Genomic DNA, 26912 nt, shown 5'->3' with positions numbered 1-26912 from the left:
CCAAAACGGGAGGCTCTGCGTTGCTCGTGTCGGGTGCGAACACAGAAGAGCCCTATTGGAAAGAAGAGGTCTGGTAAACTCGGTTCAGAAGGCTGCAGGATGAGTGGTCCAGATCTCGGGAACTACAACTCCCGAGAGGCTTTGCGACAGCCGCCATCTTTCCTTCCCACCTGGCTAAAGGGCTTACCGGAGAGTGGGCGAAGCTACTTTGCGTCAGTAGCGCGCGCAGCAGCCGTCGCGGAGAGATAACGCAGATCCCAAACCTGAGCCTGTCAGTCAGAGCTCCGCCTGGTCCGGGCCGAGGGGCCCGCGGGGCCGGCGGAGCTATGGCCGCCGTGTTTGATATAGACTTGGAGACCGAGGAAGGCAGCGAGGGCGAGGGCGAACCCGAGTTCAGCCCTGCGGTGAGTGTTTCCCGCCGGGCGCCAATGGACCCGGGAGCCTAGCCAGTTAACCAAAGGCACGGCACTCCCTACTCTGAGTGGGCTCTGACCCCTACAAACCCCGATTCTTCCAGCCCCTGGACCCGATCTTCCCTTTTCTGTCCTTGGTCCCTCTTCCCCAGCCTTTCCCCATCCCTGCTCTCTCCTATCCGTAGTCCTTTCCACCGGGCCAAGCAGTTCAGTCTGGGTTGGAAGGAGATACTCTGGTACCTCCCATGGTTCTTACCCCTCGGTTTCTCACAGGAGGTGTGTCCCCTTGGCGAGTTGAGGGCTGCTGGCCTGGAGTGAGTGAGGGTCTCTCTGGGGGATGGGGGCACGGAGTAGGGGATGGGACTTGGGGTACACTAGAACCTTGCCCTCATTAATGTGTCTTTAGGACGGTGGGACACTATGAGGAGGTGGAGCTGACAGAGAGCAGCGTGAACCAGAGCCCTGAACGCATCGGCCCCCATTGCTTTGAGCTCCTGAGTGTACTGGGCAAGGGGGGCTATGGCAAGGTACTAGCACCCCTTCCCCTTGTGACCCCAGCTCTAGCCTGAGGCAGCATGCCATCCCTCACACCCAAAAGGCTGGAAACCGGAGGGAGGGAAGGGCAGATAGAGATCTTTACAGCTCCACCCTTGAGCTGAGCTTAGGCCTTTTGGTCCCAGTACTGGAGCTTTAGGGTGGGGCGCCTTGAAAATAGGATGGGTGAGGGAAGTTGATCCTGTCTCCCCTGCCCTACAGGTGTTCCAGGTGAGAAAAGTGCAAGGCACCAACTTGGGCAAAATATATGCCATGAAAGTCTTGAGAAAGGTGAGTCATTTGCTTAGCCAGCAAATACCGAGTAGCTACCATCCCCAGCAACCTGCGCCAGGAAGGACAACTGTGAATGTGATGGGGACAGTCGCTATCTTGGCACTTGCTAGCTTAGTGTCTATTGTCATATATACTATTTGTAGTAGTTCTTAAGGCAGCTTGCCTGCTAGGGGACATGGGCAGTTTTGATTGTCAGGGCTAGTTGGGGGAGTGTGTTGACATTCAGTGACTATAATAAGGCAGAGGTGCAGATAAACAGGAACCCACAAGGAATGGCCTGGCTTGGTGTGTCAGTTGTGTCAAGTTCAGCTGAATTTGGTAGGATACACCTGTAGTCTCAGAACTTGAAGGGATGAAGCAGGAGGAGGATCTGAGTTGTTCTAGGACAGCCTAGGCTACATAATGATACCTTGTTTTGAATAACAAAGTGTCAGGGTTGAGAAACTGAGAGGATAAACCAGTTCCTGAAAAGGTTTACTGCTCACAGCAGCAGAATTACAGAGAAATTCAAATGACAAAAGATGGCAGAAGGGTCATGGCTGAGAAGCTAGAAAAAGACAGATGTGGGGTGGGGGTCGACTGTAACTAACTAAGGATCTTTCACAAAGTAATCATCTTAAACTAACTGGGGGGGGGGCATCAGGTGATTTATACATGTATAGAGGCCAGGGGAGAGTATAGGATTCCCTACTTTATCATTTTCCTATCTTATGTGACAGGGTCTCTCACTGGTGGCCAGCAAGCCCCAGTGATCCTTCTGTCTCCACCTCAGTGCTGAGGTTACAGGCACACACACACACACACACACACACACACACACACACACACACTCTCACACACAAACACACTCACATGCACATGTGCACACACTCACACACACATGCACATGCGTACATACTCACACGCACACGTGCACACACTCACACACACTCATACACAAACTCACACGCACACACTCACACTTCAGCCATCCTTGGCTTTGATATGGGTACTTGGGGATTTGAACTCAGATCTCCATGCTTGCGTAGCATGCACTTTCAATATGTGAGTCTTGTTCCCAGTCCTCCAATCATCTTTGTCCTGACCAGGTCTTGTGGAGGGCAACTGGAGAAGCCTCTAGAAAAAGGGTTCATCGTGATCATGTTCCACCATTGGCACCCTGATTCTGTGGGTTGGTTACTGATCGGGAGATCATGATATCGCTGGGTGTCCATGGTCTACACAGACCTAGAGTCTAGACGTTTATATAACCAAGTTGTGTTTCAATTTTTCTTTTTGGTTTTTCGAGACAGGGTTTCTCTGTGTAGCTTTGCGCCTTTCCTGGAACTCGCTTTGGAGACCAGGCTGGCCTTGAACTCACAGAGATCCACCTGGCTATGCCTCACGAGTGCTGGGATTAAAGGCATGCACCACCACCGCCCGGCTTAATTTTTTGGTTTTTTTGAGACAGGATCTGCTTATGTGTAGCCCTGGCCTGCCTGGAACTCACTATGTAGACCATGCTGGCCCTGAACTCAGGAGATTCACCTTGAATCCAGATCCTCAAACTCGGGAGATATGGCTGTCTCTGCGTGCTGAGTGCTGGGATTAAAGGCGAGCAGCCGCCGCCGCCGCCGCCGCTGCCACCACCACCACCACCACCACCCGGCTCAATATATTTTTGAAACAAGAGTCTTGACTTAGCTGGGTGGTAGTGGCGGCACACGCCTTTAATCCCAGCACTTGGGAGGCAGAGGCAGGCGGATCTCTGAGTTCAAGGCCAGCCCGGTCTGCAGAGTGAGATCCAGGACAGGCACCAAAGCTACACAAGGAAACCCTGTCTGGAAAAACAAAAACAAAAAAACAAGAGTCTTAACTTGTATTCATGTACTCACTAGAACACTAGCTCCCCTTTTGCATGGTTGAATACAAGACAATCAAACCACCGAGTGAAAAGGAAAGCACTCTGGGTACCTCACCTTCTAAGCCACTCCTGCATCTCTAGGCCAAGATTGTACGCAATGCCAAGGACACAGCACATACCCGGGCTGAGCGGAACATTCTAGAATCCGTGAAGCATCCCTTCATTGTGGAACTGGCCTACGCTTTCCAGACAGGTGGCAAACTCTACCTCATCCTGGAGTGCCTCAGTGGTAGGTGTGTGGGCTAGGCTGAGTAGTGGGTGGCAGAGGGCCAGCCTGGGGTCGCGGGGGGATTAGGGAGTCCTGAGGGAGACGGTTGTAGAGGACGGCTAAGAGGCTCACACACCATGCCTGGCCATGTCCATCTGTCTGTCCCTTCATTTGTTCATTCATTCAGCAAACATCCATCCAGTGCCTAGTGTTTGTGGGGTGTGTGGGGCTGCTGGGAGTTTGTGCTGATGTCCAGAGGGAAATTTCATCCAGTTTCGCTACCTTTTCTGCCTGTTACCTGTGTGCCAGACACCCAGTCAGGTCCCTATCTAACTGCATCCTTCATCTTGGAAGTCTCATGAATAGTTACTGTTTCTATAAGATCTATTTTTTTATTTTTTGGGGTTTTTTTTTTGGGTTTTCAAGACAGGGTTTCTCTGTGTAGCTTTGCGCCTTTCCCGGAACTCACTTGGTAGCCCAGGCTGGCCTCAAACTCACAGAGATCCGCCTGGCCCTGGGATTAAAGGCGTGTGCCACCACCACCCGGCTTAATTTTTTGGTTTTTTTGAGACAGGATCTGCTTATGTGTAGCCATGGCCTGCCTGGAACTCACTATGTAGACCATGCTGGCCCTGAACTCAGGAGATTCACCTTGAATCCAGATCCTCAAACCGGGAAATATGGCTGTCTCTGCGTGCTGAGTGCTGGGGTTAAAAGCATGTGCCACTACACCTACTTGTTTTGTCTTTTTTTGAGACAGGGTCTCACTATATAGCACTGGCTGACCTGGAACTTACAACCCAGAACTCAAAGACACCCCTGCCCCTGTCTGGGATTAAAAGTGTGTGCTACCACACCAGGCAGGTCTGTTTCTAAACTAGCTTTGAGGGTCTAGCTCACCTGGCTTCTTGTATGTCCTCCACTGATTGCAAACATCCTCCTGGAGCATGCTTCTCTCACTACCCAAAGAAAGCCTTGGCCTTTTTGGTCACGCCACTGCTTACCGGGGTGATTGAGGCCCATGCTTTCTACCTGCTGCGCCAGTACCTGCTGGGCCCTACAAGCTTCTACGTGCATGCTCGGTAGCCCTCTTCACTATATCAACGCCCTGAACACCACACCTTCCTTCACTGCCCGTTTTCCATCAGTGTGTTGAGATTAGCTTCCTATGGCCTCTACCACGGGCCTCTGTGGTGAAGTTCTCAGAGCTCTTACCTGGATCCTAGAGCAGTGTGCGCATGTCTGTCTCCCCATTAGACTGAGCATCCTGAGGGCAATGGCTGGGTCTCCTCAACTTTGTCCCAGCTTCACCCAGCACAGGGCCAGGCACCGAGTGAGTAGGCGACGGTAGATGTTTGCTGATTGAATTGAGTCCCCACGGCAGCTCTGGGAGGCAGGTAGGGTGGGATCTACAAGTCCCATTTTTCTCTAGAAGAAACTGACACTCGGCCAGCAACGGGCTGGGCTGAGCCCCTGGCTGCTAACATGCTTTGTGTTGCAGGTGGTGAGCTCTTCACACATCTTGAGCGAGAAGGCATCTTCTTGGAAGACACAGCCTGGTGGGTGTCTGGGGGTGCTTGTCCTTGCCTTCCCCCCATCTTTGCCCAGCCTTTACCTTGTCCTGTCTGCAGTTTCTACCTGGCTGAGATCACACTGGCCCTGGGCCATCTCCATTCCCAAGGCATCATCTACCGGGATCTCAAGCCTGAGAACATCATGCTCAACAGCCAAGGTGAGCATGTTGCATGCATGCATGCCTACCCCTGCATCCCCTGTCTTGGCGGGTCTGCGGCAGGACTGAGGAGCCCACAAGTGTGTCTAGGCCATATTTCATCCCATGTCACCCTTTGACGTTCTTCCTCAGGCCACATCAAACTGACAGACTTCGGACTCTGCAAAGAGTCCATTCATGAGGGAGCTATCACTCACACCTTCTGTGGCACCATTGAGTACATGTAAGTAGCACCAGCCGGTCCTGGGTCTGAGAGACTAACTGGAGAGGCCCTGCCCTTCCTGACAGTTCACCTGCCTCCCAGGGCCCCAGAGATTTTAGTGCGCAGTGGCCACAACCGGGCAGTGGACTGGTGGAGCCTGGGGGCCCTGATGTACGACATGCTCACTGGATCGGCAAGTCCAGCTCCTTGGGAGGAGGGTGGGTGTTGGGGAGAACCCCCCCTTCCAGGCTGGGGCAGGACTTGGTGGGAAGACCCCCTAGGCTGCTCTCACCTTCTGCCTCCTCCAGCCGCCCTTCACCGCAGAGAACCGAAAGAAAACTATGGATAAAATCATGAAAGGGAAGCTGGTACTGCCCCCCTACCTCACCCCGGATGCTCGGGATCTTGCCAAAAAGGTGGGGCTCCCTCTTGTCCAGGGACAGGCTCCCATCTCTTTCCCCCAAGCCCTGTCAGCAATTCTGTACATATGCTTGACTGTCCCTAGGCCCTGGGGAAGGCTGGGGCCCCCCTATCCTGTGCAGTTTGCCTTTGGGAATGATAGGAATGCTGGCTTTGGGGTTCAAGACCTTTATTAGTTCAGGCCTGGGCTCTGAGAGCCTGAGCAGCCCTGGGTCTGTGTCTTCATCAGAAGGGTGTTCTTGTGAACCAGCCCTGTTCCATCAGAAATGCCAGCAGCAGCCTGTTAAGGGGGGAGGAGAGTCACATCGATCCTAAGCCCTCTAAAGAGATGGACGTGAGCAGGAGTTTGCCAAGGCTTCATGAAGAGGGCACTCAACCAAGCTCTGAAAGGATTGAGGATTCAGTGGGCAGAGCCCATATTCCAGAGCCTACACCTTGTTTTCTGCTTGCCTTCTCCCCATTCTGGAGGCTGGGCACACACCATCAATTGCTCCCCATCCTCACCTTTTCTCTGCTTCTGCAGTTTCTGAAGCGGAATCCCATTCAACGAATTGGGGGTGGCCCAGGAGATGCTGCTGAGGTGCAGGTGAGTCTAGGATTATCATAAGGAGTTGGGGCCAGAGGATGAAGTGGGCTACAGCAAGGAGCTGGGCAAGGTGAATCACTGACATGTTCCTGGGCACCCTCTACCCTCAGAGGCACCCCTTCTTCCGGCACATCAATTGGGATGACCTCTTGGCCCGCCGTGTGGACCCCCCCTTCAGGCCGAGTCTGGTGAGTGTCTGGGCATCCTTCTGGCTCCATGGCAGGTGGAGACCCTGCACTTCGGATCCCCCTAACTCCTCACATGGATCTTCCCACAGCAGTCAGAAGAGGATGTGAGCCAGTTTGATACACGCTTCACACGACAGACGCCGGTAGATAGTCCTGACGACACAGCCCTCAGCGAGAGTGCCAACCAAGCCTTCCTGGTGAGGGCCTGGGGGTGATGGGGACCAGAGCAGGGATTATAGCTAGGGGCTGGAATGTCAAGCATCGCCTGGCCTTTCCCCACAGGGCTTCACATATGTGGCACCTTCTGTCCTGGACAGCATCAAGGAGGGCTTCTCTTTCCAGCCCAAGCTGCGGTCCCCCAGGCGTCTTAACAGCAGTCCCCGCACTCCCATCAGGTACCCCGTGAGAGGGCGGGCATGTGGCCGGGGAGGGGCTCTCTAGTATAGACCAGTACCTTTGGCTACTCTGGCCAAGCTCTTCTTTAGAGCTAGCCCACCATGGGACCCCTGCACATCTGCACCAGGGCTGCTAAAGCGGCAGTGTGGGCCTACCGCAAGTTCCTGACTAAGCTTAGGAGGCTCAAACTCTGCCTTGGTTTCTCCTGCAGCCCCCTCAAGTTCTCTCCCTTTGAGGGGTTCCGGCCCAGCCCTGGCCCACCAGAGCCCATGGAGCCATCTCTACCTCCACTCCTGCCACCACCGTCGCCGCCACCACCCACAAGCACTGCCCCTCTTCCCATCCGTCCCCCCTCAGGGACCAAGAAATCCAAGAAGGGCCGCGGGCGCCCAGGGCGCTAAGACTAGAGGAAGAGGGCGGCACTGAGGCTGGTTCCCGCCGGCTGTGAGAACCTGGCTGTCTCCAAGCTGGCTAGATTTGGGAGATGACAGTGTCTTTTTTGGGGTGGTTGAGCCCTACAATCATGTATGTGGAAGGCTGCAGCTTGCAGCCACTGCAGCAGATCCCAGTGCCATTCCATCAGAAGGGATTTCCCCATGCCCTTATAGAAGGAATTAAAGGACTGAATCATGGCTCAGTGGCTTTCGCCGGACTCCAGGACACAAGAATGACCTGTTTAGGGAGAGGAGGGGATGCTAAAGGACTACAGATCTCAGGACTTGAGAAGTTTTATTTTCAGGGTCTGCCCGGTGTGTGTGTGGAGGGGCACACTCTGGGAAACGGTCAGGTGGCAGTCTGAGAAGCTGCAGGTGAGGATGGGATGATGAAGGTCGGGGCAGTTTGTGTTTCATCAGGACAGCATGGGAAAAGAGATAGTTGGGGGCTGGGGCCGGGACAGGACCACAGGCTGGTTCCTACAGTGCGGTGACATGGAGGCCCTGGCCCCCTGCCTTCCTGGCACTGTCATCCCAGGCTGCACTGCCTGAAAAGGCATGCAGGTCGCTGAGAAGAGCCTCAGCGCTGCTGCCTGAGCCCACAGGAACTTGAGAGCTGAGGTCCAGGCCCCCTTCACTGTCTGTGTCGTGTGCTTCTGGGCCCTGCTTTGCTTCAGCTCCCGCCTCACACCGCTGCTCCTCTTCCTGGGGACCAGCCTCCTCGGGGCCACCATCTATCGTGAAATCCTCTTCGGCATCCTGTTCATCCTCTCGCTGCTCTGGTTCCTCTGAGGATCCCAGCTCAGTGCGGGCCCGGAGCCAGCGGCCTGCAGGGCTGGCCCAGAGCAGGCGCCGGGTGTGGCCCCACAACGCAGCGCCCAGGCGAGCTGGGTGGTAGTAGCCCCCTGAGACCCGGCTGAGGCGGTGCCAGGCCAAGGCCAGGGCAGTGACAAGCAGCAGCAGGAGCAGGAACAGCAGGATGATGGTGACGGCACTGGAGCCTGCACCGTCGTCCTCAGTGCCTACCCCCGAGGCCAAGGCCCCTGGCAGGACTAACAGCATCCTACATCGGAGGGGACCAGACAGAGCCTGTGGGGACAGTAGGAGGAGTTGTTACCCATGAGCCCAGCGTCTCTCATCTGACTCTCCTAAGTTGCCTTAGGCAAAACAGGGACAGTCAAGCAGAAAGTCCCCAGCCCTTATTTGGTCAAGGCCTTGCCCTAGTGAGATCACTTCATCTCAACCCTGTAATCCACTTCTCATGGCCCTGGCCTGCCGCCGCCTGAGGCCTGTGCCCTGGCTGGCCCTCTGCTCAGATGCTGTGCTCTCACAGCCTCAGGGCTACCTGCTTGCCATGGCCTAGGCCTTGCTGATGAGGCCCTACCAGAGCTCTGTACTACCTGGTCCATGACTCAGGGCCCTTATTTACTCTTCCCACCAAATCCCAGCAGAGAAAACTCTATTATTTGTTCCGTTGCCTTTCCCACCAGAATAAGCTCCTGGATGATGGGGCTGGAGAAGTGGCAGCACCCAGAACCGTGATGGCACAGATGCCCAACGGGCATTAGCTGGGTGTGGTAAATGGCCTGCCTGGGCAGTGGAGGGAGCTGAAGGGCATGAGAGGCAGGTGGCTCTCTGGAGTCCATGATGGGAATATCTAGACCAACTTGGAGGATGGCTGGTCCTAGGATGGATGAGATCTTTGAAGCCCCTCCTCCCAACCACGGGGCTGCCCCAACTGCAGGGTTTCCGTTCAGCTCCCCATTCTGCCCTGGAGGGCCTCAGGCATGCAGGGCCATGACACAGTTTGGGGTAGCATGTGTAGCTATCAGAGGAAGCCTGCGGTTGGAACAAAGCAGGTGGGAGGTGTGGTAGCATGGGGTGGGGGAAGGGTGCTGGGTACAAGCCTCCCCTAGCCTACCATACTCCAGGGAAGGAGTTAACCCAAACTCACCTCATGAAGGGACCAGATGAGGGATCATCCCAAGGTTCTTAGAGCAAGGCCAGACCTGGAGTGAGGTACTGCAAGGCCTGCCCTGAATTCCAGAGAGCCCAGCTCTGAGGTGAGGGCTAGGTTTTGCCCCATGTTAGTCCTGGGCCTTGCTACCCCAGGTCTCTTGTGACAGGACCCTTCCTTAGCTCCTGGAACCTCAATAATCCATCTCCAGCCCACTGTGCCCCAAGAACCCAGAGGGCTCTACAGCTTACCATTGATCGGACGGCCTTTGCGCAGGCACCCACCTCTGACCCTGGCTGTGTTGAGTGAGAAGTGAGCCCCGGAGCTCTCAAGTATACTAACTAGTGTAGAAGTTACTGGCACTTCCGTTTCCTGCCAGAAACACCCTACCCACTCTTGCCTGTCACAGGACCCTCATGGGGTCTTGGCCTCTCAGCGTCATCCAGACCCATACCAAATCTTCCCAAGCCTCTCTAGGTGAGGTGGCCACAGGATCTGGGACCACAACTCCAAAGAGAGGAAGTGTACATCTGACTCAAAGCAGGACATCCACCTATGTACTGTGGAGCTCTGGCTGGCTTGGAACTCAAGGAGATCCTCCTGTTTCTATCTCTGGAATGCTGGGACCAAAGCTGTGTACCCGGCTAGCCTTTAAAAAAACAAACTAGGGCTGGAGAAACGGCTCAGGGGTTAAGAGTGCTGACTCTTCTTCCAGATGACCCAGAGTTCAATTCCCAGCACCCACATGGCAGCTCACACCTGTCTAACTCCAGTTTCAGGGGAAACCCGACACCCATGGCAAAACACAAATGCACATAAAAATAAAATATATGCCGGGTGGTGGTGGCGCATGCCTGTAATCCCAGCACTCAGGAGGCAGAAGCAGGTGGATCTCTGAGTTCGAGGCCAGCCTGATCTACAGAGCTAGTCCAGGAAAGGTGCAAAGCTACACAGAGAAACCCTCCCTCGAAAAACTCAAAAAAAAAAAAAGAGGCAGAGGCAGGCAGATATCTGAGTTCAAGACCAGCCTGGACAAGCCAAAGCTGTCACACAGACAAACCTTGTCTCCAAAAACCAAAACAAAATACTAAGCCAGGCAGTGGTGGAGCACGCCTTTAATCCCAGCACTCTGGAGTCAGAAGCAAGTAAACCTCTGAGTTCAGGCCACCTTGGTCTAGAGTGAGTTCCAGAATGGCCAGGGCTACACAGAGGGAACCGTGTTTCAAACAAAAGCCAACTGTGGAGCCGGGCAGTGGTGGCGCACGCCTGTAATCCCAGCACTCGAGAGGCAGAGCCAGGCGGATCTCTGTGAGTTCGAGGTCAGCCTGGGCTACAAATCGAGTTCCAGGAAAGGCGCAAAGCTACAGAGAAACCCTGTCTCAAAAAACCAAAAAAAAAAAGAAAAAAAAGCCAACTGTGCACATGTGGGTATAGATGGGGGTCAGCTACCTCTCTGCTGTGGGTTCCAGGGATCAAATTCAGGCCATAAGGCTTGCTTAGCGAGTAATTTTATCTACTAAACCCATCTCTCACATGCGTCCCTAGCCTTTTTGCCTTAGTTTCTCTGCGTGGTGAAGTTCAGGTACGCGGGGCTACTTTCCACAGTTGGCTGCTTCCATTCCTGGTAGCACCCCACCCCCGACCCTCCACAGCAGCAGGTCAAACCTGGCTTTAGAAAGAGCATTTTATTTGGAATGAAAATATAGAACCATCTCTGCTTTCTCTGAGGAGGGGGCAGTGGGCTGGGCAGGTAAGAAGATGGTCCCTTGAAGTACTTGGGAGTTTGCCTTGGTACAAAAATCTTCCAAAAGCCAGGTGGTGCTTCCCACCGGGCCCCAGGCTGTGGAGAGGTGCAAACTGGTCATGACCTGCCCAAGAGGCACTGAGCAGCAAACTGCCTGGTGCGGCCTGGCCACAGAAGCTAGGTGGGAAGGGGTAGAGGAGGAGGGGGAAGCAGTGTCGGGAGCAGGTCCCCGGTGGTCCTATGTATCCCCATTCTCCATGCGGCCCAGCTGCTCCTCCAGGCGGCTGATGCGCTCCCCCTGTTCCTTGACCAGCACCCGGAGCGCCCGGAGCTCTCTCATCACCTCTTCCAGTTTCCCAGGTTCCTGTAAGGACACGTGGAAGTCAGGGCCACCAACCACAACTCACCCCTATGGTAGAGGCCCGAGGCCCAGGCAATTGGGTAGCACCCCGAAATGTAGGACACATACACCAGCCCCAGCAAAGATGCCACTGGGAACATCAGTAATTGTGGTAGCTGTGGAGGGTCCAGGGCGGCTGGAACTGGCAGGCCGGCTGTCCGATAGCACATTTCGCCGGCTGACCTTCAGGTCCCGCTGTTTACTGGGCACATAGGCTTCCCGTAGTGAGATCAGGATCGGATCAGCATCCTGCCCGCTCACCCAATCCTCTGCCTCAAGAGCAGCCTCAGGTCCGGCTGTATCAGGGTACAGATCATCCTGGAAGAGGTCAGACTGCGCACCAGGTAGGGGAGGTCAGAATCTGTTGAGGGCCCTACCAGGGGTCTCACCTCTAGTCTCTGGGTGGCTGCATCCTCCACATCCTCCTGATTTGTACTCTTTTGTTTGCTTGTTTTTGTTTTGAGACAGGGTCTCTTTGTGTAGCTCTGGCTGTCCTAGAACACACTCTGCAGACCAGGCTGGCCTCAAACTCATAGAGATCTGCCTGCCTCTGCCTCCTGAGTGCTGGGATTAAAGGTGTGTACCATCAACCCATCCTCCAAAGGCCTGATCCCCAGGGATCTTCCGAGTTCAAATCTCCCTTTTCACTTTCTGAATGTTCCCACTGAAGTCTTGCCTGATCTTGCTTGGCACAACCCTTGCTGGCACCCTCTCTAGCAGACCACAAGGGCCAGTTATATGGCTTTGTGAGTCCTGTGAGCCACATCTGTGCCCCTCAGATGGACTGTGGGCTTTATTCCAGGGCATGCCTGGCACACTAAGTCTGTGAACAGCAACTGGAGGACAGTGGGAATGTGTTCCAGGCTCCTGGCTGGGCATCTGAGGCCAAGCCATATGTGGCCAGGCCCCTCCCATGAGATTCATGGCCAGGGCCCCTGTCCGTCTAGCCCCACCCCCACAGAGCACCATCGCAAACCTACTGTAGTCCTGCCTCCTTTGGGAGGCCCTCTATCCCTGGCACCCTGCTCTTATGTGCCTGGCCTCTGTCACTGCAGGGCCTCAGCTCACCCTGTGTCATCCCTACAACTCATTTACCAGCCTCTCCCATTGCCCTGGTGTGGCCCTTGTGCTAGGGAAGAGTGGGTAGACGGGTTTCAGCAGCCTCACCTTTCTTGGCACGGTCATGACTATGGGTTCACACTTGCGCTCATGCAGTTTGTAAAACCTGCAAAAGGAAGGAGAGCCACAGTGGAATCCCCTACAGCTCTCCAGTTTCCTCACCTGGACATTTCCACATGCTGGCCTGACACCCCACGTACGTGACTGGTGCTTGTGGCCTCCCTATTTCAAGGGTTCCTCTCGAGTGACCCTAGGCAACTTTGTGATTGTGATTTTTCTTTGCTTTTTTTTTGGAGACAGGGTCTCATTGTGTAGCCTTAGAAGTCTTCAAACTCGTGGAGATCAGCCTGCCTCTGCAAGAATCTGGGATTAAAGGCCTGTGCTATTCCCTTTATTTTTTGAAACATGGTTTCTTGTACCCCAGGCTGGCCTCGAACTCACTATAGAGCTAAGGATGACTATGAACTTCTCCCAGCTCCACCTCCTGAGTAAATTACAGGGATGAGCCAGAGATTTTGTGTTACAGAGCTGCGGTGAAACCCTGGGCTTTATGTTAGGCACTCCACCAACTGAGCTGCATCCCAGCCCTTTCCTTGGTTTTTGTTTGAGACAGGGTCTTGCTATATAGCTCAGACTGACCCTGAACTCACTATGCAGCCCAGGCTGGCCTCTGTACTTGCAGTCCTAACTCCCAAATGTTGGGGTAACAGGTATATGGCACCATGCCCAACTTAGCCTCCACAATCTCAACTCTTACTGTGGATGCTGATGGCCTGGCCTTGTTCAGTCTGACTCCTCCCACCCCCCATCCTGGCTGGGTCCTCAAATAAACTCTGCCTATAGTCAGCTGCCTCCGAGGACCTCCTTACCGGGCAATTTCACACTTGCTGACCTCCAAGCCCCTCTTAGGCATGCTACCCATACCCCTCTGGGGTTCTTTGCTGGTGAATGTATTCAGGAAGTGGATGTAGGGGGGCTCATTTGTGATCTCAAAGTACCGGATGCTGGAGTCACCCTGTGGGAGTAAGGAAGTTCAGCACTTGACCAGACCCCTTCCCTGCCTCTCAGCCCCAGTCTGTTGCCCTACCCAGCCTTACCTTGCCACAGACATAGACTACACTGGTGTCTGGGTCATAGAAGGGCAGCAGAGCACCATTGCTGGAATCCAGCTCCTGCAGGGCCATGGGTTCCTCAAGATTTTCCTAAGCACATGGGGGACAATTGGGCCAAGTCAGAATCTTCTCCTTCCAAACACTCCAGGACTGGCCTCAGCCAGTCTCACACAGTAGACAGCAACACTCCCCAACATGCTAATGGTTTTCTCCATTACTAGGTCCCACCTTCCCAGCCTTCTCCAGGCCTTAAGACTATTCCCAAACAGAGAGGCAAGTGCTGAGAAAGTCTGGTTATAGGAAGGCTGAGGGCCCCAGATGGTTCCAGCCCAGGCCTCAAAGGGGCCTTGGAGTTCACTTTGCTGAGAGATGGAGTGTAGCAGGGCAGGGACTGGGGGCTCCCGGGAGGAGGGTACCTTTATGGTTTGTGCAAGCAGAGAGAAGAATGTGGGAGGCACTGGAGGAGTGTCAGGGAGTGCCAGAGAGCTGGAGACAGGGAAGGGAGGGGCTGGCAAGGTCCTGAAGTCTCAAGGGCCAGGCTGAGGATCTAAGCAGTGCAGGCTTCTCCTCCATGCTGATCTCTGTCTGCCTGGCCCAGGTCTCAAGCCTGCCTGCCTTAGGCTGGCTACATCACTCACTGGGTCCCAGAGTGCCAGCTGCCGTTCACTCATGCGGCTGAAACCGGTGGTGAACACCTTGCCATCGGCCAGAAAGATGGCCCGCATGGGCCGGGCCCCTTCATGAGCCTTCTCCCGCTCCTGTAGGATGGACAGGTAGTCAGTGCAGTGCAGGTGAAGACCCTAGGCCTATACATTGCCATCCTTGCCCTCTGGGGATACCTACTGCCACCAGGGTGCCCCGCCTGGGATCGATGATGCGGACACTCTTGTCCTTGCAAGCTGAGCAGAAGAGGCTCCCATTGCGATTCCAGCTCACGTTGTAGATGAGGTCAGGGTGCAAGCTATCTAGACGGTACAGCTCCTCTGCAGTGCCCACATTCCAGATGAGCACCACATTGTCACAACCTGGTGGGCAAGCGACCATCAGCTCTGCCAGGCCCAGGCATGCATGATGATGGGGTCATCAGCCCACTAGCCCCACTCTGCCCACTCCTCTGGCACGAAACTGAGTCTCCCTCTTTGTAGGTCTCAGTTTCCCCATCTGTTAGCTCAGCCTGTGAGAGGGTAAGAAGGGGCAGGGAGTGGTGCAGACCTGCACTGAGAAGCACGTTTCGGGCTGTGGGGTGCCAGGTGATGATGCCCACACGCTTGGTGTGCCCCTCAAGCACTACCACTGGCTCAGTCAGAGGGGAGGTCAGCCCATTCTCTGGAATCTGCCATACCTGTGGTGCAGAGAGGGAGGAAGGGGTCAGGCCTGCCCCGCTGCCAGCATCCGTCAGCCCCACCCAAGACCCTCATTTGCGTCCTATGCTCACCATGACTGTGCAGTCCTCTGAGCCACTGGCAATGACTTCATCATTGTGGGGACACCAGTCAATGTCCAGGACAGGTCCCGTGTGCCCACACACTGTCGGGTAGGCCTTGTCAATACGGCCTGTCTGTAGGCATTAAGGTACAGTGAGGAGAACCAAAAGCCCCAGTCTCTATTCCTCCCAGCGTCTGTGACCCCTCCACGGTGTAAGCATGATGTGACTCCCCTGGTTCCTGGCGGCCCAGATGTGAATGTGTGCAGGAAACGCCTGCAGCCTCCTACCCAGACTTGGTGGCAATAAACACCAACACCTTCTGGGCAGTAAATATGGATTATGACCTGTCCAGCAGTAGCCACGGGCCAAGAAATGGCACAAACTGCCCTGCCCACAGGTGTGGCCAGCATGTCCTCATTCCTCTCTCTACCCTAACCCACAGAGGCCCACCTTGCTTAGAGGGAGCACCATAAATGCACCCCCACCACTGGCTTCCACAATCACCGCCAGGAACTTGGGGTTGACCGCGCAGAAGGTACTGTCCCAGGTCACCCGGGACACTCGAATGTCCTCATAGCACTGGTCATTCTTGACTGGCTGTCCGAACACATGCCGGAATTTGCTCTGTCGTACCACTTTTCGGAAGGACATGTCTGCAAGGCAGAGGCACCTGGATCAGCTCTGGCCCTCCGAAGAGACACACAGAGCCATGTCACCAAGGAATTGGTCATGATGACACCGGGAGACCAACAGACTCTTCCCCGCAAGCCCCTCCGTGGCTCTGGGTGTGTGTGTGTGGGGGGGGGGACACGCTGCTGAAAGGAAGATAGAGCTTAGATCTCCTGTAAGTCCTAATTGGTTCCAAGCAGCTTTACATGACAAGAGTTTGGAGGCTGAGTGATGGGAAGAAGAGGCAGCAAATGGGGCTTGGTTTTCCTACTAGGCCGCAGCTGAGTCCCAGGCAATATGCAAAGAGCTGCAGGAGTCTGGCCTGGGGACCCTGGCAGAACAGGGGTCGCGGGGATGCTGCCAGGTCCTCAAAGTGGCCTCGGAGCACTGTCCAAGGAGAACCAGGGACCCAACTTCCAAAGATTCCTGCCCAGGAAAGGAGAGATAGGCGACTGGGGGGGGGGGTGTTTGGGAATGAGGGTGGGGCGCCGCAGAGGGAACGCGCTCTTCGGGATCACGCCCCCCGCCCCAGGCCCACGTCTGCGCCCCTATTTCGGCCCTGCAGCTCTCATTGCTCACCGCTCACCGCTCGCCAGGGGCGCCGGGGAGTACGGCGGCGACCTCGGGCGGCTCCGGATCCCGGCCTCTGGGAAGCAGGAAGCGGGAATCAGGAAGTGACAGAGGAGTGGGGCGGGGGCGGGGCAGGTCACGCGCGGAAGGCGGGGTTTGTTATGGCCCGCCCACGGGGCGAGGCCTGGGCGCTCGGCCCTCAGCCAGCAGCGTTGCACCGGGAGGACCTGGTAGGAACTACGGCACAGGTGCACAGGTACAGCCGTGAGTCTCCTGGGGTAGAGTGAAATTGCCCTCCCATTTCCCTACCCAGTGCTGCTGGCCAGGATCCTCTCGCTCCGCCTCCAACATTTTCACGTGTTTTTTGTTTTGTGTTTGAGACAGGATCTTACTATGCACACTTGGCTGGCCTGGAACTGGCACAGTACTCAAAGATCTGCCTACCTGCATTTGCCTCCCAAGTGCTGCGATTAAAGGCAAGTGCCATCACACCCAGCCATAGGTTCCAGTTTCAAGGTTGGGAGTGCATGGTGTCAGTCAACTATATAAATTGAAGACGTGGAAGTCCATCATACATCCTGATGGACACCCGTGGTTCCTGCTTGGGCTTAGTAAAAATCGATATAGAAGATGACCTGTGGATCCCATGCACCTTCCTTTCTTTCTCCGTCTTTTCAGAGCCTGGATTTGCCTCCTCAGATTCACCCTATCTTGTTTCATCCTGGAGTACTTAGGTGCCCCCTTAGGACCCACAAGGTAGCATTCCTTCCTCTGTGCCCACCTCCCTGAGTGACCAGTGGTGATGTCTTTCCCAGAAAGAGAACAGGGACATGGGAGGAGGCCAGAGCAGAGGTAAGAAGTGCTTCTGTTTAGTGGGCATGAAGCCCCCACTGTGTGTAGGAGGGTAGGTGGGCTTGTGTCCCTTTTCAGTGCTCACCACACTCTGAAGAAACTGTCCGAGAGGGGACATGTGCTTGATTGAGGCCTCCCAGCTGGGATTCAGTCTTAGTTTGTTATTTCCAAAGACTTTGGACTTCTCACTGTTCATAAACCCTGGACCCAGGCAGGCAGGAGTGTAGCTTGACTGGGTAGCAGGGGTTCTTTAGGAAGCCCACATCAGGCCAGGTGGCTACAGTTCCATATTCCCCCTCCTACATCACCCCACTTCAAATAAAATCCACAGTTCCCATGTTCCGCTCCTAGAATTCCTGTCTGACCCCTGCCACCCATCCCAGGACACCAACCACTATCCTCAGCATGTGTCCTAATGACACCTCAGGCTAGCACACCCTGTCCTCTTTCTCGTTCTGGAAGCTCTTCCTGGCCTTGAGAAGGCCTCATCCTTCAGTGACTCCAGACCCCTGCTCAAGTGTCACCTCCTCTGAGGGCCCTTTCAGGCTCCCCTCTCACCCAGTGACTGTCTGGTTTTCCTTATTCCCATCCTTTGTTCTTAGACCCAGATGCTACACTGTGTAATTAGTTGGCACCCTGCTAAGATTCCTGTCAGCAAACAGGGACTTTGTCGTGACCCTCCCTGTCCTTCTGGTGCCCAGAAGGAGACCCCACCCAGCACCCTGCTTAAAGCCACTTGGTCCTGGATGAATAAATGAGCAGTAAGCCTGAATATAGAATTTTGAAATATTCATATTCACAGTCCTCAGATCCAACATCTGGTTCCTTTGGAAAAAACAAACAAACAAACAAAAACAGGGATCTCACCTGGAAGATGGAGTTCCCCAGAAGGCAACGAGTCCCCTGGGGTGTGTTCCTGAGCTGGATGCTGGGGACTCAGGTCTCCATGTTCTCTAACACAAACCTGTTCTGTGGGCCACTAGGAAAACTGCTCTTTATCCTGTCAACTTCCCAGGGTGCAGCTCTTCTGAGTAGCAATTCTCCCATATGGATGAGACTCCCCTTAGGGACCTTGGAGGTGGGGCTGGCTCACTCCCTAAGAGGTAGCACTTGTGGGGTGGGTCACAGTTGATGGCAGAGAGGTTTTATTCTCTGACCTGATGTTGAGGAGGCTTTGGGACCCCTGTCAGGAGAAGGGAGAAGGTCACCGTGGAGTGTCCCAAGGGAGACAGAAATCCAGGCTCTGCCCTTGGAGACTGTGAACTCCAGCAAATGGGCAGGGACAAGGGGAAGGTGGACCTTTCCTGTGGAGGAGGCACCACAGCAGTGTAAGAAGGCAGATAATGGGTGCCCAGGCTACCTGCCAGGAGGGCTCTGACTGACCCAGGCCTCATTTGGTCTCAGGGTGTCCATTAGCATATCATATTCATGGCTGTTGGGTGACTGAAGACTTACTCTCTACCAAAGAGCCAAGCGGAGAGGACAATCATTACAGTACCTGTTTTACAAATGGGCAAAGCAAGGCCCAAAAAGTCTAAGAACTTCGTTGAAGGCTACTCAGTGAATAAATGGTGGAGGGAGCCAGAGCCCAATAACCCGTAGAGACACTCTGAACCCTAAACGTGTGTCTCTAAAATGGAAGGCTGGTCAGAAAGCTATCTGGTAAATGATCGTTAAATATTTGTTAGAGCAGGTGGTGGTGACTCATGCCTTTAGGCAGACCCTGGCAGATCTCTTGAGTTCAAGGTCAGCCTGGTCCACAAAATGAGTTCCAGGACAGCCAGGACTACACACAGAGAAACCCTGCCTCAAAAAAAACCCAAATACACACACACACACACACACACACACACACACACACACATATATATATATATAAAATTTGTTAGAGGAATTAATTCAACAAATACTTCAGAAATATCTCTCCCAGTGGCTTTGCTGCCTGTGGCTGTTTGAATGAGATTGGTCCCCATAGGCTCAGATATTTGAATGCTTGGTCACCAGGGAGAGGAACTCTGGGATGAGAAGGATTAGGAGGTATGGCCTTGTTGAAGATACGGTCTTGTTGGAAGAAGTGTGTCACTGGGGTGGGCTTTGAGGTTTAAAAAGCCCATGCTAAACCAAGTTCACTCTCTCTGCCTGAAGATCAGGATGTAGCTCTCAACTACTTCCCCAGCACCATGCCTGCCATGCCTGCTGCCATGATGATGCTGGAGTAAGCCTCTGAAACTGCAAGCAAGCTCCATGTAGTTTTGGTGCCTGTCCTGGATCTCGCTCTGTAGCCCAGGCTGGCCTCGAACTCACAGAGATCTGCCTGCCTCTGCCTCCCGAGTGCTGGGATTACAGATGTGTGCCACTGCCACTTGGCTCCCAGTTATTTTATTTTCTGAGAGTTGCCTTGGTCATAGTGTCTCTTCATAAAATAGAACAGTGACTAAGACGGTGCCTGTCACCCCATCAGGCTACCATTATGCTCGGAAACTGCCATGGCCACTCTGTGGCCTTCTCATGTGTGTACCCCATACTTATAATCACCAGCAAGAGAACATAACATCCATTATTTTGCAGTGCTGGGAACTGAGCCCAGGACTTTGAATGTTTTAGGCAAGCACCCTATTATTGAGTCATATTTCTAACCCCTCCTTTTTTTCTTTTCTTTAGATTTATTTAATTCAATTTATATGTGTATCTGTTTGCATGTGATTATGTGCACACATATGTATAGGTGTCCATGGAAACCAGAGGGGCCACTGGGTCCCCTGGAGCTGGAGTTTCATGTGTGTAAGTTGCCACATGCGGGTGTTGAGAACCAACTTTGGTCCTTTACAAGAATATTATATGCTCTTAGCTGCTGAGCCATCTCTCTAGTCCCACCAGCCCTTGCTTTTTTGACCCAGAGTCTCACTACATAGCCCAGGCTGACCTTGAACTTATGTGACTCCTGTCCTGGCATCTGGAGTGCTAGGATTACAGAGTTAGCCACACCCAGCCCATTACCCTCATCTCACAGATCAGAAAAATGGACTTGAAGAAGGAGTTTGCAATAAACATGCAGATCTGACTGCACACCTCCCAGCTGCCTGTACAGCCTGCCACCTTGCCTTTTTATGATGCAAGTTTCCCAGGCAAAAGCTTCACATAAAGTACCCCTGTCATGGACCCCTGCTGCTGAGGGCATACCCTCAGCCACTCACAAACGGGAAAGGATGGTTCGGGGAAGGGAGGGAGCCCTGGTCCGAGAACAGCAGAGGCTGGCAGGAGAACCCTTGTTTGGGTGAAGAGGGGGTGAAGAAGTGTGTGGGAAGCAATTTCCAGCACTTCCTGTTTTGTTTTTCCCTTGCAGCATCTGCAGCTGGAGGGGAAGAACTGGCTCAGCGCTGTGACTTCCGGAGCTTTTGCCCTTCCTGGGACCATGGTGCCCAGGGTTCTCTGCCTCCGGGCAGCCTTCTGTCTGTGTCCTGGGGTTTAAATTCCAGCGCACTCTGCACCTGCAGCTTCCCCAGGTCCTGCCCCACCCTCCCTGAGGGCTGGCGGTGACGTTAGTTCTGCTCTTGAGTGGAGTGAGTCAGACCTTGAAGATTTCTGAGTCTCCCACCCTCAAGGCGCAGACGTGGCTTGTCTGCAAACTAAGCAATCAGAGGGTCTCAGGTGCTCCAGGCAGAGGGTGGCGCTGTCCTCCTGCCCTCCAGTCCCAGCCCCTGAAGGGCCATTATTGTATGTCAGGGAAGGGAAAGGTCAGTGAAGGGAAAGGTCTGCTCCAGAGTTTCACTGTGTGCCTAGCTCCTGCAGGTGCCACACTCACTTTCTCATTTAATCCTCAAATGCCCCTCAAAGCATGGCCAGTTACCAAGCCAGGGTGTGGCAGAGCTGGATTTGAATCCAGGCTTGACTGCTCCTCACTTTTGTCTGGCTGCTCTCGACTCTTGGTTGCACCTTGCTAGGGAAATCCTGTCCCAGGCTCTGTGTGCAGGTGAATGTCTCAGACAGCTTGGCTCCGTGGACCACCTGCCTCCTGCTTTAGGCTGTGGGCTCCTGGAAGCCTCCCCTCTCTACAGGAACTTTTCTATTTGGTGCCCAAGCCAGAGACCCAGACAGGAATGGGGAAAGTGAGGGAAAGGTCAGAGGGCCATCAGATCAAGCCCAGAGGAAGTATCCCCGGCTGTCTTCCTCCACCAGGATGGAGGCAATAAGGGGGAAAGCATGGACTGGGGCCCTGGGGGCACTGGGGGCTAGAACCCAGCAGGACCATCCTCAGCGGCTCAAGGATGTTGGGTGGCTGTGTGTGTTTGGGGTAGAAACGGAAAAGCCTGGTGAGACCAGGGTGGAGACGCTCACAGCAGCCTGGCTGGGACTTTCGGCCGACTGGTTTCACTTCTCCAGCCCTCCAGGCAGGCTGGAGGGGATCAGTGGGGTTGTTTCTCCTGTTCCATTGTCTCTTCTGCCACTACCACACTGCCTAGCTGCTTCCTTGGCTCTCTCTGACGCTCCTACTGCCCTGGCAGGCCTGGGCTTCCCAGTCACTCAAGGAGGGCTGGTGCTGGCGGCCTCCTTTGGCAGGACACTGCTAGGACTTTCTTCCTCAGGAACAGCTGGTCTATCTAGGTTCTCAGGGGCCCCAGGAGTGGGATCTGGGGATGGGCTGGGGGACCTCTCCTCACCAGGATTAGAGACTGACTCAACCCCACAGGCAGGGGTCTGGGCCTCTGTGCTTGACTGTGGCTGGGCCTCAGGATCCATCTGTGGCTGGGTCAGGGAGTCCACTTGAGTCTCGACCACAGAATTTGACTGTGGTTGAGCTGAAGGGTTCACTTGAGGTTGTGCCATGGGATCCAATGGTGACCGGGTAGAAGGGGTCACCTCAAGCTGAACTACAGGCTCCAGTGGTGACTGGATCAGGGAGTCAACCTCAGGCTGGACCACAGAGTCTGACTGTGGCTGGACAGAGGGATCCATCTGAGGCTGGACCAAGGGATCCAACCGTGGCTGGCCTTCAGCTGTTGGTTCTGGCAGAGTCAAGCCCACAGAGGCCACCTGGGTCTGTGGCTCAGCTGGTGTGAAGCTACCAGGCCGTTCCTCACAGGCAGCAGCTGCAAAGGATGAAAGCACAGCACGCAGCAGGGCTCGGAGATCAGCACTGGCTGCCAGGCACAGGAAGGGGCTCAGGCAGCTGTTGAGCAGGATCAGGTAGTCAGAATAGACCAGGGCTTCCCAGAGCAGGTACCCAGGGTAGACATCCCATAAGAAAGCCAGATAGAGCAACTGTGCGAGCTGGTAGGGCAGCCTCAGAACAACATAGGCTGACAGAATGGTTTTGGCCACACGGGCAAAGCCGTGGCAGGCCATAGGCCTAGGCTGGTGCCCACAACAGGTCCTGCAAGCAGTGGCTTGGGTAAGCACGTGGCAGACCATCAGCAAGAGGAAGGGCAGGAAGCCCCCCAAGATCTCAAGCATCCGCAGAGGTAGCTCCTCGCTGTCCCAGAAGTCCAGACAGATGACCAGGTCATACCACCAGACAGCAGCCTCGGGGAAGACCAACCAGGGCACACTGAAGAGTGTGGCCAGCACCCAGACCCCAGAGCACACCCAGAGGGGCAGGCGGGCTGGGCGGCGCCCTGGGTACCAGCGTGGGCACAGCGCCAGCAAGCATCGGTCCAGGCTGAGGGCTGTCAATAGGAAGAGGCCAGAAGAGTAGGACACGCCCCACAGGAAGTAGTAGAAGCGGCAGGCGGCCGTGCCCAACGGCCAGTGCCCTCCATGCTGGATCTCCAGGATTTGGAAAGTTGCTGCTGCCAGGAATAAGAAGTCAGAGAGGGCCAGGCTGAGCAGGAGCAGGGCCAGTCTCGTGCCAGCCCCATGCCGGGCCTGCGAGCCAGCCAGCCATGCCATCAGCCCATTGGCTGGCAGTCCCAGGAGCAGCAAGGCTACCAGAAAGACTGTGTCCCAGCTGCCCTGAGGGTAGTAGCCCCCGTCATCAGGCTCTGTGCGGGGACCGTGGCCAGCAGCGCCCAGGTTGGCTTCCATGGCAGTGTCCATCCTGGGTCCTCAGAGTAGCGCTGGACATGGACTGCCAGTCTGCTGAATCAACAAATGTGTGATGGCTTGGTGTGAGAGAAATGGCACCTCTGGCCAGTCACTGTTCCTCTTGGGGCCAGTGATGAGCCTGTGCCAGGCACTTAAATAGATAACTTCATGTGGTCCCCTGATAGTCAATTTTACCAGTTTGGAGAGGATTGCCCACTAACTCTGTGACTTGGTGAAGGTTACAGATACGGTCGGCAACTCAAACTAGACTTAACCATCCTGCCGCATGGAATCCACGCGCCCAAGAGACGAGGTTTCTCTGGGTAGTTTTGGTGCCTGGCCTGGATCTCTCTCTGTAGACCAGGCTGGCCTTGAATTCACAGAGATCCGCCTGGCTCTGCCTCCTGAGTGCTGGGATTAAAGGCATGTACCACCACTGCTCGGTATCTTTTTTTTTTTTTTTAAGGTTGTTTTTTTGGGGGGGCGGGCAGGCATGGTAGCAAATGCCTTTAATTCTGGCACTTACAACACACAGAAGCAGAGGAGTCTGAGTTTGGGGCTAGCCTAGTCTACATAGCAAGTTCCAGGCCAGCCAAGGGCTACATAGTGAGACAGTCTCAAAAAAAAATTTATTATTTTATGGGTATGAGTGTTTGTCTGCATGTATATATACGTTGTGTGTGCTGGTACCTGTGGAGCCCAGAAAGGGGTGTTGGACCCCCTAGAACTGGAAGTACATGGTAGTTGAGAGATACTGTGTAGGTGCTGGGACCTGAACCTGGTTCCTCTGCAAGAGCAACAAATGCTTTCACAGCCGAGCCATCGCTTCTCTCCAGCCTGCCCGGTTTTTACATTTTTGAGACAAGATCTCATGTAGCTCAAACTAGCCTCAGGCTCATTACAGAGAGGAGGATGGCCTTGAACTCCTGGGCCTCCCATATTCACCTCCTCAGTGCTGGGATTATAGCCGTGGACCACTCAGCTTCTGCAGTACTGAGAGGATTGAACCCGAGGCCTGGTGCATGCCTAGGAAGCATTCTGCCAATGTAGCCACATCCCCTGCCTTTTGTTTCCTTGAGACAGTGTCATGATGTAGACCAGGCCGGTCTCAAAGTTTAAATGATGCTCCTGCCTCTGCTTCCTGAGTGTGGGAAATATAAGGAGTGCACCATCATGCCCAACTTCAGCTCCCCCCCCCCCCCCCCCCCCCCCCCGCAGTTTCAAGTCTTGTTTTAAGATAAAGTTCTAGATAGGACCATCTATGTGAATGGAGAGGGGGTGCTCTGAATTAAAGGTGTGGGAGCACCCCCCCCCCTCCACAGTGTTCCAGAAGACAGGGTTGAAAACCATTTAAAAGTAGCAATGTTGGTAATATCAATACTTGGGTGGTGGAGGCAGGGGAATTGCCATAGGTTCAAGGTCAGCCTAGACCACAGGGTTTTAAAACCTTCTCTCAAACAAGAGCAACAACTGGTGCACATCTGAAACTTCAGCATTGGAGAGTGCAGCAAGAGGGTCAGGAGTTCAAGGCTAGCCTTTGATACCTGGGCTTTTGAAGCCAGCCTGGGATACATGAGACATTATCTTAAAACAGGAAGAAGGAAAAAGAAAGAAAACTACAGGATTATCCCTTCACAAGATCCTGATACACTGGGATTTCCAATTCCAGGAGGGAAAGTGCCAATAGTACCCTCCTCAGGATGCCAGGTGAGGTCTGAGCCTCCAGGCCCTGGCAGGCTGGCTGGGGGAGGGTCCTGAGAGCAGCCTGGGACTCTTCTGGGCCTGGCGATGGCACCTGTGTTCCTTTCCTGAAGCTCAGAGTTTGACAGAGGAGCCGTTTGTCCCTTTGAGCTGCTGTGTAGGGGAGGCAGTGGGCTGCAGTGTAGAAGAGGCCATGGGCTGCAGTGTAGTGGAGGCAGTGGGCTGCAGTGTAGAGGAGGCCGTGGGCTGCAGTGTAGAGGAGGCAGTGGGCTGCAGTGTAGTGGAGGCAGTGGGCTGCAGTGTAGTGGAGGCCGTGGGCTGCAGTGTAGTGGAGGCAGTGGGCTGCAGTGTAGTGGAGGCCGTGGGCTGCAGTGTAGTGGAGGCAGTGGGCTGCAGTGTAGTGGAGGCCGTGGGCTGCAGTGTAGTGGAGGCAGTGGGCTGCAGTGTAGTGGAGGCCGTGGGCTGCAGTGTAGAGGAGGCAGTGGGCTGCAGTGTAGAGGAGGCCGTGGGCTGCAGTGTAGTGGAAGCCGTGGGCTGCAGTGTAGGGGAGGCCGTGGGCTGCAGTGTAGTGGAGGCAGTGGGCTGCAGTGTAGTGGAGGCCGTGGGCTGCAGTGTAGGGGAGGCCGTGGGCTGCAGTGTAGTGGAGGCAGTGGGCTGCAGTGTAGTGGAGGCAGTGGGCTGCAGTGTAGTGGAGGCAGTGGGCTGCAGTGTAGTGGAAGCCGTGGGCTGCAGTGTAGTGGAGGCAGTGGGCTGCAGTGTAGTGGAGGCCGTGGGCTGCAGTGTAGTGGAGGCAGTGGGCTGCAGTGTAGAGGAGGCCGTGGGCTGCAGTGTAGTGGAGGCAGTGGGCTGCAGTGTAGGGGAGGCCGTGGGCTGCAGTGTAGTGGAGGCAGTGGGCTGCAGTGTAGTGGAGGCCGTGGGCTGCAGTGTAGGGGAGGCAGTGGGCTGCAGTGTGGAGGAGGCCGTGGGCTCCACAGGATGGTCACAATGAAGTGGGGGAAGAGGCACACACCCAGGCAGGAGTCCCAAGCGCCTTCTGCTGCCCTTACTCTACCTCCCCCAGCTGGTGGAGGGAAGAAAGCACCCCTTTGAGGGTGGAGAGGGCCTGGCTCCCAGCTACCTATGGAACACATCTGGATCACACCTGGACCTATGGTTGTAGCCACTATCCCCACGGCTCCCCACCCCCACATCTTTCTTGGCAGAGTCTCCTCTATGAGTTCTATTTCTGATGGCCTCAGAGCCTGGATGCCCCTCCCTCAGGGCCTGTAGCATGCCCTGGCTTACCTGGGAGGTGCAGGCCAGGTAGAAGGAGCAGGGTGCTGCCTGCTTGCCCAAAGTCCAGCCATCAACCAGCTCCACGGTGGGGCCTGCCGCATGGCGCCCAGTGGCAGTATGAAGGCAGACAGGCAGGAAACCCAAGCTGAGAGAGCATCAATCATTCATGGGTCTGCTCTCTGGGAAACCCTAACCGTGGCCCCGTAGGGCTAAGTCACCAGCCAGGGCCCCCCATCCCAACACGGTTAGATAATGGGGACCCTTTGCAGGAGCTCCTAAGGCCCAGGGCATGCTGTGTCATCCCCACGCCTCTGTCAGCACCCAAGGCCTCTTTTCTAAAGTTCCATATGCCCTCTGCCCCAACTAGGATGTCACTCCATGGGAGACCCAAGGTGACAACTCAGCCATTTCCAGTACTGCTCCTCCTGCCAAAGGGGCCTTTGCTGGTCTTTGCTACACTAAGTTCAGCCATGTCGCACTCTGGGATGAGTGCTTAACTCTGCAGCAGTGTGCCCCCATTTCACAGATGGATAAACTGAGACATGGATGGATGAATCGGCTGCTTCTACTAGATAAATGGCTGAGCTTAAGTACAAGCTCACTATAGATGCTGTGTCCTGGCACCCTCACTCCTGAGAACAGTTTTCAAGACCCGTCTGGTGCTGCCAGGCCACTCTGGGGCAGAGGGCAGGGATTAGGCTGCCTGCCTGACTCATTTACCCTAATCCCCCTCACTGTGGATCCCAGGTGATCCAC

General features: G+C 54.8%; 4 protein-coding genes across 6 annotated transcripts; 1 reads left to right on the top strand and 3 right to left on the bottom strand.

Annotated features, from left to right (window-relative positions):
- Window positions 1–193: 193 nt before the first annotated feature.
- Rps6kb2 (ribosomal protein S6 kinase B2) lies at window positions 194–7508 on the top strand. 2 transcript variants are annotated; one of them, XM_036188514.1, is made up of 15 exons: window positions 194–404; window positions 687–727; window positions 820–940; window positions 1170–1238; window positions 3226–3373; window positions 4854–4911; window positions 4984–5084; window positions 5217–5307; window positions 5389–5479; window positions 5595–5702; window positions 6230–6292; window positions 6403–6480; window positions 6573–6677; window positions 6763–6875; window positions 7088–7508. In XM_036188514.1, the coding sequence occupies exons 1-15, from the start codon at window positions 327–329 to the stop codon at window positions 7275–7277; spliced, it is 1455 nt and encodes a 484-aa protein (XP_036044407.1). In that variant the 5' UTR covers window positions 194–326; the 3' UTR covers window positions 7278–7508. The 2 variants fall into 2 exon arrangements, with proteins under 2 accessions (XP_036044407.1, XP_036044399.1); XM_036188506.1 differs by having other exon boundaries at window positions 195–404; window positions 6570–6677.
- An 80-nt stretch (window positions 7509–7588) lies between these two features.
- Window positions 7589–9944, bottom strand: LOC118596124 (protein tyrosine phosphatase receptor type C associated protein). Its single transcript, XM_036206879.1, has 2 exons — window positions 9519–9944; window positions 7589–8399 (listed from the first exon to the last, which is right to left on the bottom strand). The coding sequence occupies exons 1-2, from the start codon at window positions 9519–9521 to the stop codon at window positions 7791–7793; spliced, it is 612 nt and encodes a 203-aa protein (XP_036062772.1). The 5' UTR covers window positions 9522–9944; the 3' UTR covers window positions 7589–7790.
- Window positions 9945–10937: 993 nt separating this feature from the next.
- Coro1b (coronin 1B) lies at window positions 10938–16415 on the bottom strand. 2 transcript variants are annotated; one of them, XM_036175208.1, is made up of 11 exons: window positions 16317–16415; window positions 15519–15721; window positions 15078–15200; window positions 14855–14984; window positions 14486–14667; window positions 14281–14400; window positions 13628–13732; window positions 13400–13545; window positions 12579–12636; window positions 11481–11744; window positions 10938–11375 (listed from the first exon to the last, which is right to left on the bottom strand). In XM_036175208.1, exons 2-11 carry the CDS (start codon window positions 15717–15719, stop codon window positions 11250–11252), a joined length of 1455 nt encoding a protein of 484 aa, XP_036031101.1. In that variant the 5' UTR covers window positions 15720–15721; window positions 16317–16415; the 3' UTR covers window positions 10938–11249. The 2 variants fall into 2 exon arrangements, with proteins under 2 accessions (XP_036031101.1, XP_036031111.1); XM_036175218.1 differs by having other exon boundaries at window positions 16324–16415.
- Window positions 16416–21680: 5265 nt separating this feature from the next.
- On the bottom strand, window positions 21681–26754 carry Gpr152 (G protein-coupled receptor 152). The gene is made up of 2 exons (XM_036178000.1): window positions 26166–26754; window positions 21681–23231 (listed from the first exon to the last, which is right to left on the bottom strand). The coding sequence occupies exon 2, from the start codon at window positions 23190–23192 to the stop codon at window positions 21681–21683; it is 1512 nt and encodes a 503-aa protein (XP_036033893.1). The 5' UTR covers window positions 23193–23231; window positions 26166–26754.
- Between the last annotated feature and the right edge of the window lie 158 nt (window positions 26755–26912).

This window comes from Onychomys torridus, chromosome 1, assembly GCF_903995425.1.
Source record: "Onychomys torridus chromosome 1, mOncTor1.1, whole genome shotgun sequence".
NCBI classification, from domain to species: Eukaryota; Metazoa; Chordata; class Mammalia; order Rodentia; family Cricetidae; genus Onychomys; species Onychomys torridus.
This window is presented reverse-complemented; position numbering and strand designations above follow the sequence as displayed.